This window comes from Chionomys nivalis, chromosome 1, assembly GCF_950005125.1.
Source record: "Chionomys nivalis chromosome 1, mChiNiv1.1, whole genome shotgun sequence".
Classification (NCBI taxonomy): Eukaryota; Metazoa; Chordata; class Mammalia; order Rodentia; family Cricetidae; genus Chionomys; species Chionomys nivalis.
This window is the reverse complement of record NC_080086.1, coordinates 143,780,257-143,794,299: the sequence shown is the minus strand read 5'-3', so window position 1 is coordinate 143,794,299 and position 14,043 is coordinate 143,780,257. Positions and strand designations below refer to the sequence as shown.

The 14,043-nt window shown below is 41.1% G+C and overlaps 2 protein-coding genes across 2 annotated transcripts in view; one reads left to right on the top strand and one right to left on the bottom strand.

The window, feature by feature from the left end:
* The window catches only part of Tax1bp1 (Tax1 binding protein 1), a 71,133-nt gene extending 63,160 nt beyond the window's left edge, over window positions 1-7,973 (top strand). Inside the window, exons 16-17 of the mRNA XM_057779718.1 lie at window positions 4,716-4,798; window positions 6,744-7,973. Of these exons, the coding sequence (XP_057635701.1) occupies window positions 4,716-4,798; window positions 6,744-6,945 (285 nt within the window). The 3' untranslated portion in view covers window positions 6,946-7,973. The remainder of the gene's footprint in view (window positions 1-4,715; window positions 4,799-6,743) is intronic.
* Window positions 7,974-8,928: 955 nt separating this feature from the next.
* The window catches only part of Jazf1 (JAZF zinc finger 1), a 309,997-nt gene continuing 304,882 nt past the window's right edge, over window positions 8,929-14,043 (bottom strand). Inside the window, exon 5 of the mRNA XM_057787211.1 lies at window positions 8,929-11,228. Within this exon, the coding sequence (XP_057643194.1) occupies window positions 11,052-11,228 (177 nt within the window). The 3' untranslated portion in view covers window positions 8,929-11,051. The remainder of the gene's footprint in view (window positions 11,229-14,043) is intronic.

Genomic DNA, 14,043 nt, shown 5'->3' with positions numbered 1-14,043 from the left:
TGTCCTAATATATTTAGTAACCTTTCAACATAGTATATCTTAGTTAAAATGTTCTGTTTATTTTCACATATCTTAGTTACCTACAGGATGTGTGACTGTTGACCAAAGCATAGCTTCTTGAGCTTTGGGATCACATCGAACAAGCTAATTTCCCACTTCATATTTGCTTTTACATAGCACTTGATTTATGTCACAGCAATGCCAGAGACTCGGCTTCTAAAGCTAGAGTGTGGGTGCTGGAGAGATGGCTCACAGGTTAAGAGCACTGACTGCGCTTCCAGAGGTTCTGAGTTCAATTCCCAGCACCCATATGGTGGCTCACAACCGTCTGTAGTGAGATGGGATACCCTCTTCTGTTGTGCAGTATACATGCAGAGACAGCACTAGCATACATAAAATAAATCTTTAATAAAGAAATCTTTAATAAAGAAATAGCTAGGGTGTGTGGAAAGGAGTGTTGACACTATCCAGACTTGAAACTGAGCAGCACATTGCATTGCTACATCACATGGTATCTGACAAATACAGGGTGTTTCTACATAATTTGATACTTATTCAAAATTAAATCCCATGGAATCTACGAATTTCTATGTTACCCTTGTGCTGGTGGAGGCCGTTTGTTCATTCCCAGCCACCCAGACCTGAAATAATCACACAGAAACTATATTAATCACAATACTGTTTGGCCAATAGCTTAAGTGTATTTCTAGCTAGCTCTTACATCTTAAATTAACCCATTTCTATTACTTTATATTTTACCACAAGGCTTGTGATTTTACTGGTAAGGTTGCAGGGTGTCTGTCTCCTTGGGTGGCTATATGGCATCTCTCTGACTCTGCCTACTCTCTCTATCTGCTTGGAATCCCCACCTTGCCCTATTCTGCCCTGCAATAGGCCCAAAGTAGCTTCTTTATTAACCAGTGGTATTGACAGCATTACAGAGGGGAATCCCACATCACCTTTGGTACCTGTATAAGCAGTTTTTGGAACCATGATCTACTTTGTGTGGTCTTTGCTACTCTATAAATGTGGCTCGTACATATATACATTAGTACCTCTTCCAGGACTGCTGAAGTGGAGATTTTTTGCCTTCAGGGAACCTGAGAATCAGGTGATGTGCAGTCCATTGAGTTTCAGGTGCAGCGATCCAAAGTTCTAATCCTGCTGTTCAAGACTAGATATTTCCCTCTCTTGACATACATTTACTTCCCACTTCCATGCATTTTTTTTGCTTTTTTCTTCATTCTTTCTTCTATTAATAAAATTGTTTTATTGCAGTTTCCCATATGAGTCCTTTATAATGACCTGTGTGAAGATAGTTTCTGTTGCTAAACATTTTTCTGTCACAGTTTTAGTTAGCATTTATTGTTAGAAGTATAGTTTTTAAAGAATCTTGTGACTGGGGCTGGAGAGATGGCTCAGAGGTTAAGAGCACAGACTGCTCTTCTAGAGGTCCTGAGTTCAATTCCCAGCAACCACATGGTGGCTCACAGCCATCTATAATGAGGTCTGGTGCCCTCTTCTGGTGTGCAAGCATACATGGAAGGAATGTTTTAAACATAATAAAATAAATAAATCTTTAAAAAAAAAAAAGAATCTTGTGACTCCAGAATTACTGAAAATCACAACTTGAGAGAATCAGGGCTGCTCCCCATTTGACACAGTGCATTGCTTGAAGTTTCTCTTTAAATTGTCATCACAATAAAAGTCTTTGTTCTAGTGTGTTTACAAAAGTGACATTCAGTGGCATTCAATTCATTTTTACTAAGTAGCCAGAAAGGGTACAATGGGAGGTTCCTTTCTGGATTTTCGTTCTCTTGATTAGGTAGAGATAAACTTCCTTCCTTCCCTTTCCTTTTTCACTTTACACACACACACACACACACACACACACACACACACACACACACACACACACAGTGCTGTTTAAAATTTGGGTTACCTTAGAATAGTAGTACTGAGTAATAGCTTTATTGAAATGCCATTTCCATATTCTACAGTTTGCCACATAAAGTATGTAGCTTTGATTCTCAGCAGTCAGAGTTGTGCAGGCATCACAAAGTCAATTTGGAAACACTTTTTGCCACTACAAAAGAAAGAAACCTTTGTGTCTTTTACCTGTCAACTATTTCTTTATCCCCAGAAATCCCTTTATCTGCTCCCTTGTAAACTTTCTAGTCTAGACTTTCAGGTATAAAAATAGAGCCATATCATATTTGGTCTTTTGGATTACCCAGCATGTTTTTAAAGTCATCCTGTTTTAGCATGCATTATGCTTAGCAAGGAAAGTGTGCTTCCTTACTCTATTGCTGGATATCATTTCACTATCTGAATATTTTATATACTTACTTTAGATTTATTTATTTTTATTTATATTTATTGTATAGGAGTATTTGCGTGCATATATGTCTGTGTCCCACACATGTGCCTGCTGCCAGCAGAGGCCAGAATTGGGCATTGGATCCCCCTGGAACTGGAGTTGCAGGCAGTTGTGAGCCACTAGGGGTGCTGGGAACTGAACTCAGGTCTTATGCCAAAGCAGCAAGTGTTCTTCTGCATTGGTTACTGTTCTATTGCTGTGAAGACATACTGTGAACAATGCAGTTTATAAATGAATGCATTTAACTGGGAGCTTGCTTACAGTTCCTGAGGGAGAGTTGAGTCCCTACCATCATGACAAGAGGCATGGACTAGATTAGTAACTGAGAGCTTACATGTTGAGACAGAAAGACAGAAAGAAACAAGACAGAAGGAGCCTTAAAGTCCATCCCCAGTGACACACCTCCCAATCTCCAAAAACATTTCCACCAGCTGCCACCAAGCACTCAAAGATACGAGCCTGGTGAGACCATTCTCATTCAGACCTCCATACCATCTTAACAGCTCCAGGATTCTTTTAAAACAAATGGTTCTCAGTCTTCTTCAGTTTCTAATATAACTTGACTCAAGTTTATTATTTTAGAAATTAATATAAAATGGCATCTCATTCTTCTATGTTAAAAACCTGTGTGATGGGGCTGGAGAGATGGCACAGAGGTTACGAGCACTGACTGCTCCTCCAGAGGTCCTGAGTTCAATTCCCAACAACCACATGGTGACTCACAACCACCTGTAATGAGATCTGGTGCTCTCTTCTGGCCTGCAGGCGTATATGCAAATAGAACATTGTATTTATAACAAATAAATCTTAAAATAAAAAAGCCATGTGACAAATGCTAAAATACATTGAAAATTTTTGAGTTCTTATTGTGCTTTTAGCCCTCCACTCCAGTTCTATTAAGTGTCTGCCTTAATAACTTTACTTCCCAATCCACTCTGCCATTTTCGTTGGCATGGACTTGAGAATGAAGTAGGATAGACTGTTGTTTGTTTGAAGACCTTGTCTGCTTGCTCTCCATGTTTTTAGTTCTTTTTAAAGAGACAACATTTAAAACTATTTTCTCTTAACATTTCAGTCTATTAGGAAGAAAGTATTGAAAATCAACACTGAATATTTTATATACTAAGAATTAAATATTTTGCAGAAGCCACTCTCGATGTTTTGATGGTGTGTGCCTATAATCTCAGCACTCAGGGGCAGGAATGGGAGGATTGCTGCAATTTCAAGGCCAGTCCCTCTATTCAGCCCTAAATGCCCTGTCTTAAATCAAAATCAAAGGGCCATTCTCCTATTGCTTTTCATGCCAGTCTACCTCATGTCTATCTGCCATAAAAGCATAATGAAAAGGAGCAGCCCATTTTCTCAATTCCTATCTTTTAAATGAAAGACAGATGTATAAACAACGTTTTTTACCGGAATCTAGGGTTCATCTCTGGGAAGCACACTCTTTAGAAGTCTCCAGTATGTGAACTGCTCATTCAGGAAGTGGTCTTAGAATAACTTCACTATGGTAGTACACACACCCTCAAGATCTGAATTTGCATGTTAATGAATTGGTTGCTTTGAAGACTTTGCATATTTAGCTCAAGCTTTCATCCAAATAGGTGATTCCTTATTTATAAGAAGTTGCTGTTTTCATTATAATATCCAGAGTTCAATATTTCTTTCATTATTTAAGACAGAGGCTCACTTTATAGCCTTGATTGGTGGGGAATTCACTATGTAGACCAGGCTAACCTCAACTCCTAGAGCTTCCTGAGGGCTGGGATTAAAGCTGTATGCCACCACGTCTGACCTCCCCTGGTACTTTTCAGACCATCTTGGTATGCAGTCCTGTCTATCTCAAGCTGATCCTCCTTCCTCAGCCTCCCATATTCTAGAATGACAGGCACGTGCTGCCATGCCCAGCCTTAGAATTCTGCCTTTAAAGCACAATATGTATATGATTGTTGCCAGTTTATTTATTGCTTAGAGAGTAGAAACTGCTTTTCCTGTTTTCCCTCCTAGTGTTTACCAAGCAGGCAGTGAACATGTTAATGGACTGAGTGTGGCATGTCATTCAGCCTACAGTATACCATTGACTGACTCATGAGCGTTTGGCTGTTTAAAGTGAGGGAGCGAAGGTAATGAGTTGTCTGGTCTGTTATAGTGCTGGCCCCTGAGAAGTTGTATTCTGATTTAAATATATGTAAAATGAGTATGTGTAAAAGTTTAAATAATAAGAGCTAAAAGTTTAATTGGGTAATTTAAGTGTCGTTATGAGCTCACTTGGTTTAAAGAATTTATATTTGGTTTCACTTTTCTCAAAAAGTTGCCCTGCTTTGTTTTGTGGCAGGAAGATGAGAATATGCCCGTTCCTCCTGATCCAGCCAGTCAGCACTTACGTGGTCATGGAGCAGGCTTTTGCTTTGATTCCAGGCAAGTGTTTTCCTTTGAAAAATTACATAGAATTATGTAAAATAAGTGACTCTGAAAAACAATAGTTTCTGGAAACTAGTTAAAATACAGTGCTCAGAGTGCAGCATACAGAAAACTGGTAAAATCTCTAGCTATGTGTCATCCTTTGACAAGCCAGTGGCATAGAAACTTGGAAATAGACACTTTTAAATTGTGTTTGTCGGATCTGTGTGTGGGTTTGCTCACTTGTGTTCAGGTGTTCAGAGGCCAGAAAAGGGCATTAAGTTCCCTGGAGCTGAGGTCCAAGTAGTTGTGAACCATGCAGAGAGGGTGCTAATCTCTGCTCCTGCAAGAGCAGCACACACTCTTACTCACTCAAGCGCCTAAAAACCCAATAGACACTGGTGGAAAATTATGAGCTGCATTTATCCTTAGAGTTAAAAAAATAAAAACAAGGAGGAATACTAGGTTAGATTTTAATTTAAACAGTTTGTAAGTTTAAAGTAGTCTATCCCAGTGGACAGAGTGGATTGGATTAACTGGCTGGTTGTGATGGGCTCTGATCGAATTCACTCAGAAGTGTCAGAACAATTTACGACAGGACAATTGTCCTTAGATGAAGTCTTTGACCTAGGGAGACAGACATCTTAGTACATCCAAATCCTCTGCCAGGCCTACCGAGGATTATCTAAACTAACAGAATCCAACCAGTTTCTTAGCAGGTGAGATAGCTAAGATCAGAAAACAGATTAGCTATATGAACTCCACCATAAGTAGAATATTGGCACAGCAGAAAGAACTTGTTGAGTCCTTCAACGCCATCCTGTGTGCGATTAAACCCCATTGTGCCAGTGGGGGAAAGGATACATAAATGTTGCACAGAGCTGCTCTCCAGTTAGAACTCCCTTGTGATCCACCCGTAGCTCAGCCTCAATAGCTGCAGAACTGAAGCATGCTGGAAAGAGAATGGACAAAGGCTCTAGATAACCTATACACCAAAAACTGGGTCCTGGGTCCCACTTGAGGTTTAAGAAATGAATAATCTTTTGAAAGAAGCTTGCCGCCTTAATATGGAAACTTTGTCCAAGCCCTGCGTAATTGCCCAAGAATTTGCACAACTCCTTTATGATCGCCTTTCTGGTTACAACACAGTCTTCCATCAATTGGCCCAGATAATTGCAATAGCATTACAATGCTATTGATGTATGCCATGCCAAGTTTCAAGCCAGCTTAGCAGAAGGTGATTCAGCCCAGCATACTTTGATAGGACTGACTCACCAGGTCCCCTGTCTCGCAGAAGCTTTCCCTCCAGAGGTTAAAATTAAGAGTCAAGTTAATATTCCTCATTGATACCAGAAGAACATTAGAGTGGTCCTGCCTAATCCTCAGCTTGAATATAGCTGGGTGTGTGTTTTTGTTTTATCCACTGGACAAAAGTTAAGACTTAAATTTATTGATGACTCAATTTTAGAGTTAGGAGGTTGTGAATAGTATGTGGTAATCCAGTTATTAATATAGAATTATTTGATGAGATTGACCTATTTATTGCCCCAAACCAATTGTGCAGCTTGAGTAATAATATTTTAGCAAGGACATTTTTTCCAATAAGGAAAAAAAAAACAATTAACAACACCCCCCCCCCCCAAAAAAAAGCCGAAACTAAAACACTCTAGTTAAAAAGTGAGAAAGCCTTTCACAGTAGACTGCATCTCACATAGTGCCTGACTTTGGTAGGTTTGGGGGCTGTCAATCAATTGTAAAACCAGATTTAGTGGTGGCTTTGTAAAAAGACAGATGCTGTACACAGAACCAGGAATCTAGAAGCAGAGAAAGTTTAAACTGGTAAAGACTTTGAGGATAAGTTGTTTGGTCCAACTGTCAACTAGCTAAAGTACTTGTTGTATACTGAGATTGCTGTTACAACTAGAAAATACCTAATTCTTTCTTTTTCTTCTTTCTTTAAAAGCTTTGATGTTCACAAGAAGTGTCCCCTCTGTGAGTTAATGTTCCCTCCCAACTATGATCAGAGCAAATTTGAAGAACACGTTGAAAGTCACTGGAAGGTGTGCCCGATGTGCAGCGAGCAGTTCCCTCCCGACTACGACCAGCAGGGGTTTGAAAGGCATGTTCAGACCCATTTTGATCAGAATGTCCTAAACTTTGACTAGCTTTCATTATGAGTTAGTACAATTTAGCAATTAAAACAGAAAACAACTCAGCTAGAAACTAAGGAGACTCCAAGGTGTCGCTCTCATGTTCTTCCACTTCCTGATTGAGAACTACTTTTGAGTGCGGTGTTGCTAGGGCCAGGGTACAGCTTCGACTACAGTAAATACAGTTTTAATCTCTGTTAATCTTGTCTGCTTTAAGAAAGTTCTTAAGTGTTTCTATTTGTCCCCAGTTAGAAAAAATATATGGAGAAGGACACAGGAATTATTTTCATGTTACTGAACTGAAAACATATGTGTGATAGTTGTAGATTATTTAGCACAATCAGAAGATACACAAGTTTCTGTTGACATTGGTGATTGAGCATGACTACTATTATGTAATAAAAAGCATCGATCATAACAGTTCTGTGAAATAATTCTTTGAATATAGAAAACTTGCAATTTAGTTAATAAATCTTTCTTAGATATGGAACTGCATGTGGAATGAGATCACAGACTTGAGATACTCTTTTTTAATATGAAAAACACTGGCTCTAGAATTAATATAGGCATATTTTGCTAATTTTATGGTAATAAATTTTAAAAATTAAAATGTAATATGTATGGTTATTTTTAAATGATTGAATTTGTGTTTATAACTAGTGAGAGGGTGACTAAGGTGAGCAGACAACAGCTGCTCTCATAAGTGACTTGTCAGGAGATGGTGGCAGAGAATGACACGCTGTGGATAAGTGTCTTTCTCATTTTTTTCTAATGAGAATACAGATTGGAAATCACATTCCTTAGTAAGTAATTACATTTACAGCCCCAGTCTAACGAATGTGTGTCTTAGTTGCAGTTCTGCAGCACGGTGCCCGTTAACATTAAAGAAGACAAACTTTGGAGGGCTGTCAAAACACTGTCACGTTTGCTTAGGTTTTCACTAACCTGATGCCTTGGAGTTTTTGGCTGGGGCCTTAACTTTGGAACTGTCCTCTTTTCTCTTCTATGAAGGGAATGTTAATAAAGTGCTTTTCATTTGCTGCTTTGGTAGTTGCCGGAATATTGAAACCTGTTATGAGCAAACCAGGTTTTTAAGGTGTTAATACTCAAGAGTTGGTAGTCTCTGGACTGCTGTGTGAGAACTTGGTTATATGCCATGTTGCTGGTGTTTGTAGTAGCAGAATTTGTATATTTGAGTCATTTGAAAAGGTAATATGTATATGATTTAAAATACTTTTAATTTTTTACATTTATTTTATTTGAAAAGCAATTTGAATCTGGGGAAAACCAGTATGTAGCATTCAGATGCCAGGTGTTGGGCAGTCCTGGGAGGCAGTAACAGCAATGCCTTCTCCTAGCTTCCCGGGAAGCTTTATATAGAAAATACTTGGGCAGAATATGCTTAGCAAGGGGCTGTGGGGATGGCTTCAATACTGAAGTGCTTGCTGGGCTTAGTTCTGGTCCCCACCACTCCATGAAAAACCAGACGTGTGCTTGTAAACCCTCTGCTGGGGAAGCAGTAACTAGAGGTCCTTGGGGCTTGCTGCTCAGCCAGTCTAGACAAGTCTTTGAGCTTCAGGTTCAGTGAGAGAACGTGCGTGTCTCAAGGTGGAGAAGTGATTGAGGAATGACGCATGATGGCTTCTGCCCTCCACATGTCCACACGCTGGGGGTTCTCTTGCCATTAGTATGGCCCATGCTAACCGGACAGTAGTCTGTAATAGTAAAGTACCGTCCAGGAAAGAGTTCTAGCCCCAAGCTTATGATAAATTATCATTTACAGAAAAGTAAGAAAAATAAAAAAAATTTAAAAAATTAAAAAAAAAAAGAAAAGTAAGCAAAACGTAAGGGACAAGAATCTTTACATATCATCTAGATTTTGCAAAACAATTAGGAGCCTAAGAGAACAGGCACTGGACAGATGTTTTAACTCCCACGGAAACTTGATTCAGGTCTCACAGTGGAGCTAATTAAAGTAAGGAGCCGTGTTTACTTTGGGTCAGAGGCAGTTTATTTTAAATGTAATTTCATGTACATTTATTAAGCAGCTTTTCTTGACAGAAATTTTGAGTAAATTGCCTTCAGTTCTAATACTTTTGTTTCTTTCAGACTTAATGTGCTCTGTCCCCAACAAAACATATGAAAATATAATTTAAAGCACAGTTTTCACAGACACGGTACAATACATTCACTATACACGGTGTAACAAAATACCCCATCCTTACCTGCTGAGTAATACTGTCACAATGCAGAAGTAGAAACGGTTTGGTTTATCACTGAAAGAGAGTTAACATGCACGACAACTGTTTTTATGACTGTGGCTGCTGAACGCTGAACTACTGATCCAGCCTGCAGTGTCTCACACTAGAAAGAGCAAAGCTAACTAATAATTGCTGGCCTAAAACTTTTTGGTCAACTGTTGTAGGTAGGTATGGAGCGAGCAGGGCCTTCTGCACCAGCTAGTTGACTCTCAGTTCTGGATCACCCTTTAACGGCCTGTGGGCTAACACTTATAATCAGGACCGAGACCACTTTTCAGAGCTGAGGACGTTTTTGGTGGGCAACATCTTTATAAATACTTGGAAATCCCCCTCCATGAGGGATTTACCATTTGGGAATGCAGCTTACCCATCTGTTCAACAGAATTGTCATTTCACAATGTGGAAAGCTGAGCAAGGAACCACTACTTTCTAGCTGTGTGTAAGATTTCATCAGATGGGAAAAGTTCTTTTAGAGGGGATCTGAGTTTGCTTTTCACCAGTTTGTCCTGTGTAGTCCTGTGTCAAAGCAACTTTTATTGCATACTAGGCAATCGGTAAACTCCTGTGTTTAAAGAATAGCACTTGGGATAAAAGAACACTCAACACATGATGGTACTGTCGGTGAGAGAAACTTGAGGAATGGTCCAGATCGGTCACTAGTGGGCTGTATATCACTCTCCGTTGACCACCTGCTGCAAGAAGCACTTAATTGTCAGTAAGGCTTATTTTCATATTCTGGCAAAATGTTTTCTAAAGCTAAACAGACATTTCTAATGAAAATGCAGACATCTACAATGTGATGGGAAAGTGCCTTTAAAAGAAGTCAAAACTGAGCACGAAAAGGGGCACTAGGGGTCTTAGGACGATGTTCCTCTTTCAGACATGTCTCCGTTTTATTTCAGCTTGCGCCCCACAGATCTCTTAGGGCAATAGTTGCAAGAATTGGCAACATATAAACATAAAATTGTTGGCAATCGAGAACTACAAAGTGCTTGAGAACCTCATCGTTGATGAAGCTGTAACTGAGTTTCACACACACACAATTTGCACTTAAGTTTCCAAAGTGTTTCTTAACAGAATTCAGGGGAAAGTATTTTAGACCCTGGGATCTTGGTCCATAGTAACATTAGTATAAATCAGTCTCTTGCACCCAGCAGGCACTCAGTGAGTGTGCTATCAGTGAGTGAACTGAGGCTTGCGCAAAGATGCCGTTTAGAACACTAAAGTGATTGGTAAGTTCAAGGGCAAGAGTTTTAGCTTCTTAAAGGGCAAGATGATAATTAAACAAAACAAAACACACCTTTTATGCATGTTATTTAAATATGAAAATATTTTTAGCATATTATGTTAAACATTCTTATTTATATTTCCATTACCTAAAGTCTTTCTACTCACAAATACTAACTCCATTATGTAAGGCATGGTAACCAGTTTGATAATGAAGGTATTATTTTGGTTTTATGTGAGTTGATGTGTTGAAAAGCTTCAATCACATTACAATCTTGAAAAGCATCTCAGTACCAGCCCCTCTACTCCCAGTTAACATCACTGTGGTGTGACTGCACAGTATGCAACATGCCCTTAATTTTGTTTTGGGGGAAATGTGCTGAGGAACCTAGAGCTTTCTCGTTTAGCACCTTATATCGAAGTAATGGAGATGGGTGTGATGATTACATGTGCAAATGTACAAAATCATCAACTCTACAAAGAGACATCATTCCAAAATTACAGAAAAGTTTAAAGCATGCATTTAATTATTTCTCATTAAAGGGTCGCTGAGTGCGTCCCCTGAAAAAGGTGGCTGTTTTCAAAATCAGCGACTGCTGGTGAGGGTTTCTTGGCACAGTTCTGACCAGCACGTCACTGCTGCATCTTCCTGATCATCTCTGCCGACACCGGGGGGTGGAAGTTGATTGTGTGGTGTCGCAGGCCCTGAGCGGTCTTGTAACTCTTCCCACACCGACATTTGAATGGTTTGCGGACGCGGATCTGCGTTCGGTGGCCATTCTTAGCGTGGTATTTTATGCCGTTCACATTCTGTGGAGAAGATAAAAAAGTTCCCAATGAGGAGTCACACCTGTGCAAACCTTGGCATGGACCAGACCCCAGTAGAGTAGCTACTGGGTGGCATCTCTGGAGAGGGTGGCCTTCATGTGTCTGTTAGGCCTGGGTTGTATACAGTAGTTGTGTGAGGAATTGGTGCGGTTTCCCCTGGTTTCTCGAAGCCTCGTTTGTCAGGTACTAAAGTTTGCTACTTGGAAGAGAATTAATTGGAAATCCTATGAATGGTTCTGAATGACCAATGAAATACCTTTCTAAAGAACACAACAAAAAACAAGTTAGGGCAGAACAAATGTAAGATGTCTAAGTTTTTTATTTGGGAACTTCATGGTTTACGGTCAGACAGCTGTGGTAAGTTCCCTGCCACATCTTACCAGGAATGTGACAAGAGTTAGCCCTGCTTCAGCACTGCTGAGTCCCTGAGCACTTCCTTTACTGATGTATTTGCATTGCAAACAGTGTGCTTTTAAATTATAGATTATTTATATATAAAGTTAGTCCCATGACTGACAAAATGTCTGGATTTTTTTAGCAACAGATGATAAGAATACAGATATTCAGATTAGCAGAATGTTCCAGAAGCCATATGAGGGGTCTTACAGCTGCCCAAAACTCCCATTCCCTAGAGTCACATACCCTCTTTCGGCCCCAGGAGAAGGGCCACTAAACATTTTGTGTCTTTTCTATGGGCCGTGTTGGAAGATGGTGTCTTAGGGTTACTAATGTATGATGAAACACCATGACTGAAAGCAGCTTGGGGAAGGAAAGGGTTTATTCATTCTTAGTTCTGTTTAACAGTTCATCACCAAAAGCAGTGAGGGTAGGAACCTGGATGCAGGAGCTGATGCAGAGCCCATGAGAAGGTGCTACTTACTGGCTTGTTCAGCCTGTTTTTCTATAGAACCCAGGACTACCAGCCCAGGAATGGCCCCACCCACAATGGGCTGGGCCCTCCCCCATTGTCTCTAAGAAATTGCCCTACATCCTGGCCCACAGCTAGATCTTCTGGAGGCATTTTCTCAATTGAGGCTCCCTCCTCTCAGATGACTGTCGCCTGTGTCAAGTTGAGCTAAACTTGTCAGCACAGTGGGTTAAAGACACACAAGATTCCCTATGCCCACTACCACTCAGACCTTGTTAAGGTAGAAGAAGCAAAAGGCAGAGTAACTGCAGCCACATTGTGGCTTAGGTAACTCCATCTGGGCTTGGGTTTGTATACCTAGTTAGGTCAGGGAAGATTTGAAGAAAGACATACAAAGCTTGCCCCCATGAAGGGGTGGGACATGAATCCAGCAGGCTTTGCAGCTACACATTTGGGAGCATGCTATTTCTTGGGCAGCTTGAAGATGCTGGCTTGCACCCTAGCTGCTATGATCACCCAGGTGCCAGTGGGAAGCCTCACACAGTAGGTGTGTGTGCATGCGTGCCTGTGCGGACGCAGAGGCCAGGTCTAGGACCGCTCTGCATTACCAGTCTCTGCCTTGCTTCCTTAAAGTCTCAGCCTGGAGCTAGGACAGCAACTGGCAAGCCTCAGCAGTTGCTCTTTCCTGGCTGTGCCCGTGTGATGGGTGGTAGGATGCAAACACAAACACAAGGCCCTCACTCACTGAGCCATCACCTCTAGTCCTGATTCAGTTTTGGTTTTGTGTTCTATTTTTATTGTATGTGTTCGTTTATGCCACACGGAGTCCCAGGTACTTGTGAGCTGCCTGGTGTGGGCACCAGGAACCTCAGGTCTTCAAGAAGAACAGGAAGTACTCTTAATTGCTGTGTGGTCTCCAGCCCCAGCTCCAGGTTCTCCGAAAGATTTCCTCCACCTGGTCGTTCATGTGTAAGCAATATAAATGACAAGGCGAGAAGAGTCGCTACCAGTCACTCAAATTTGTGATGCTATTTTGTTCTCGGAAATACTGACAAGATGCTCAGATCCTCTGGACTCTGAACAGAGATGAGGGGGCTAAATTTCGAAAGGGCTAGAAAGTTCATAGCAATTTCTAAAAGTTAACACTGGATGCTTGATGCTGCTGCATGAACAAGTCGCACGTTAGGTGAGGAAGTGACAAAGGAGAATGACCTGCCTTCAGGAACTGGAAGGGAGTCAGGTTTGGCAGTTGTCTAGTCTGCATTTCCTTATTTCCTTAGGTACTGCTCAGTTCAAACACACAGCTGACGGCTTTGGCACTTCTTCCTACTGTTAAGGGCTGAGACTCCTAACAGTCTTGACCCTGGGCTAGCTAGGAAGGCAGATGATACAGGGGCCTAGGAAAGGGCTTAGGTTTGGGGGGAATTTGGATTTTACCATTGAGATCTACAGTCCTTATCAGACAAGGTTTGTCAGTACAAAAAATTACAGGCTGTTCCAAAATATCTAGTCCCTAGGAGGCCCGAGGCAGATGCTGAACTGGGCCTTCTGTCCTGTTTGATCTTTGTTGTTAGTACTTCAGCTCCAATGTATCTAGTATGTGAGATGCCGGATAGGAAAACTGAGGTTCAGTTCCTTGAGTTCCTTCGTGTTCTAGGTAGAGGAAGCGGTAAGGGTTCTTGGGGAGTTGGAGGAAGAAGAAAGGGGAGAAAACAGCTGAAGAGAGTGGCGGCTGAAGGGAAACCATCTGGAGCAGCGGTGGGGATTCTCCATAGCCCTGAGGCAGCGCAGAAGAGCGACGGGCATCTGTCTCCACACACTGAGCTAGTCAGGCAAAGGCACGCCACTCCCGTGGTTCACATGCTCAGCACATATGCCCATGTGGGAAAGGTACCAAGGGACTATGGTGGCACAGGGGTCCTGCTCGCA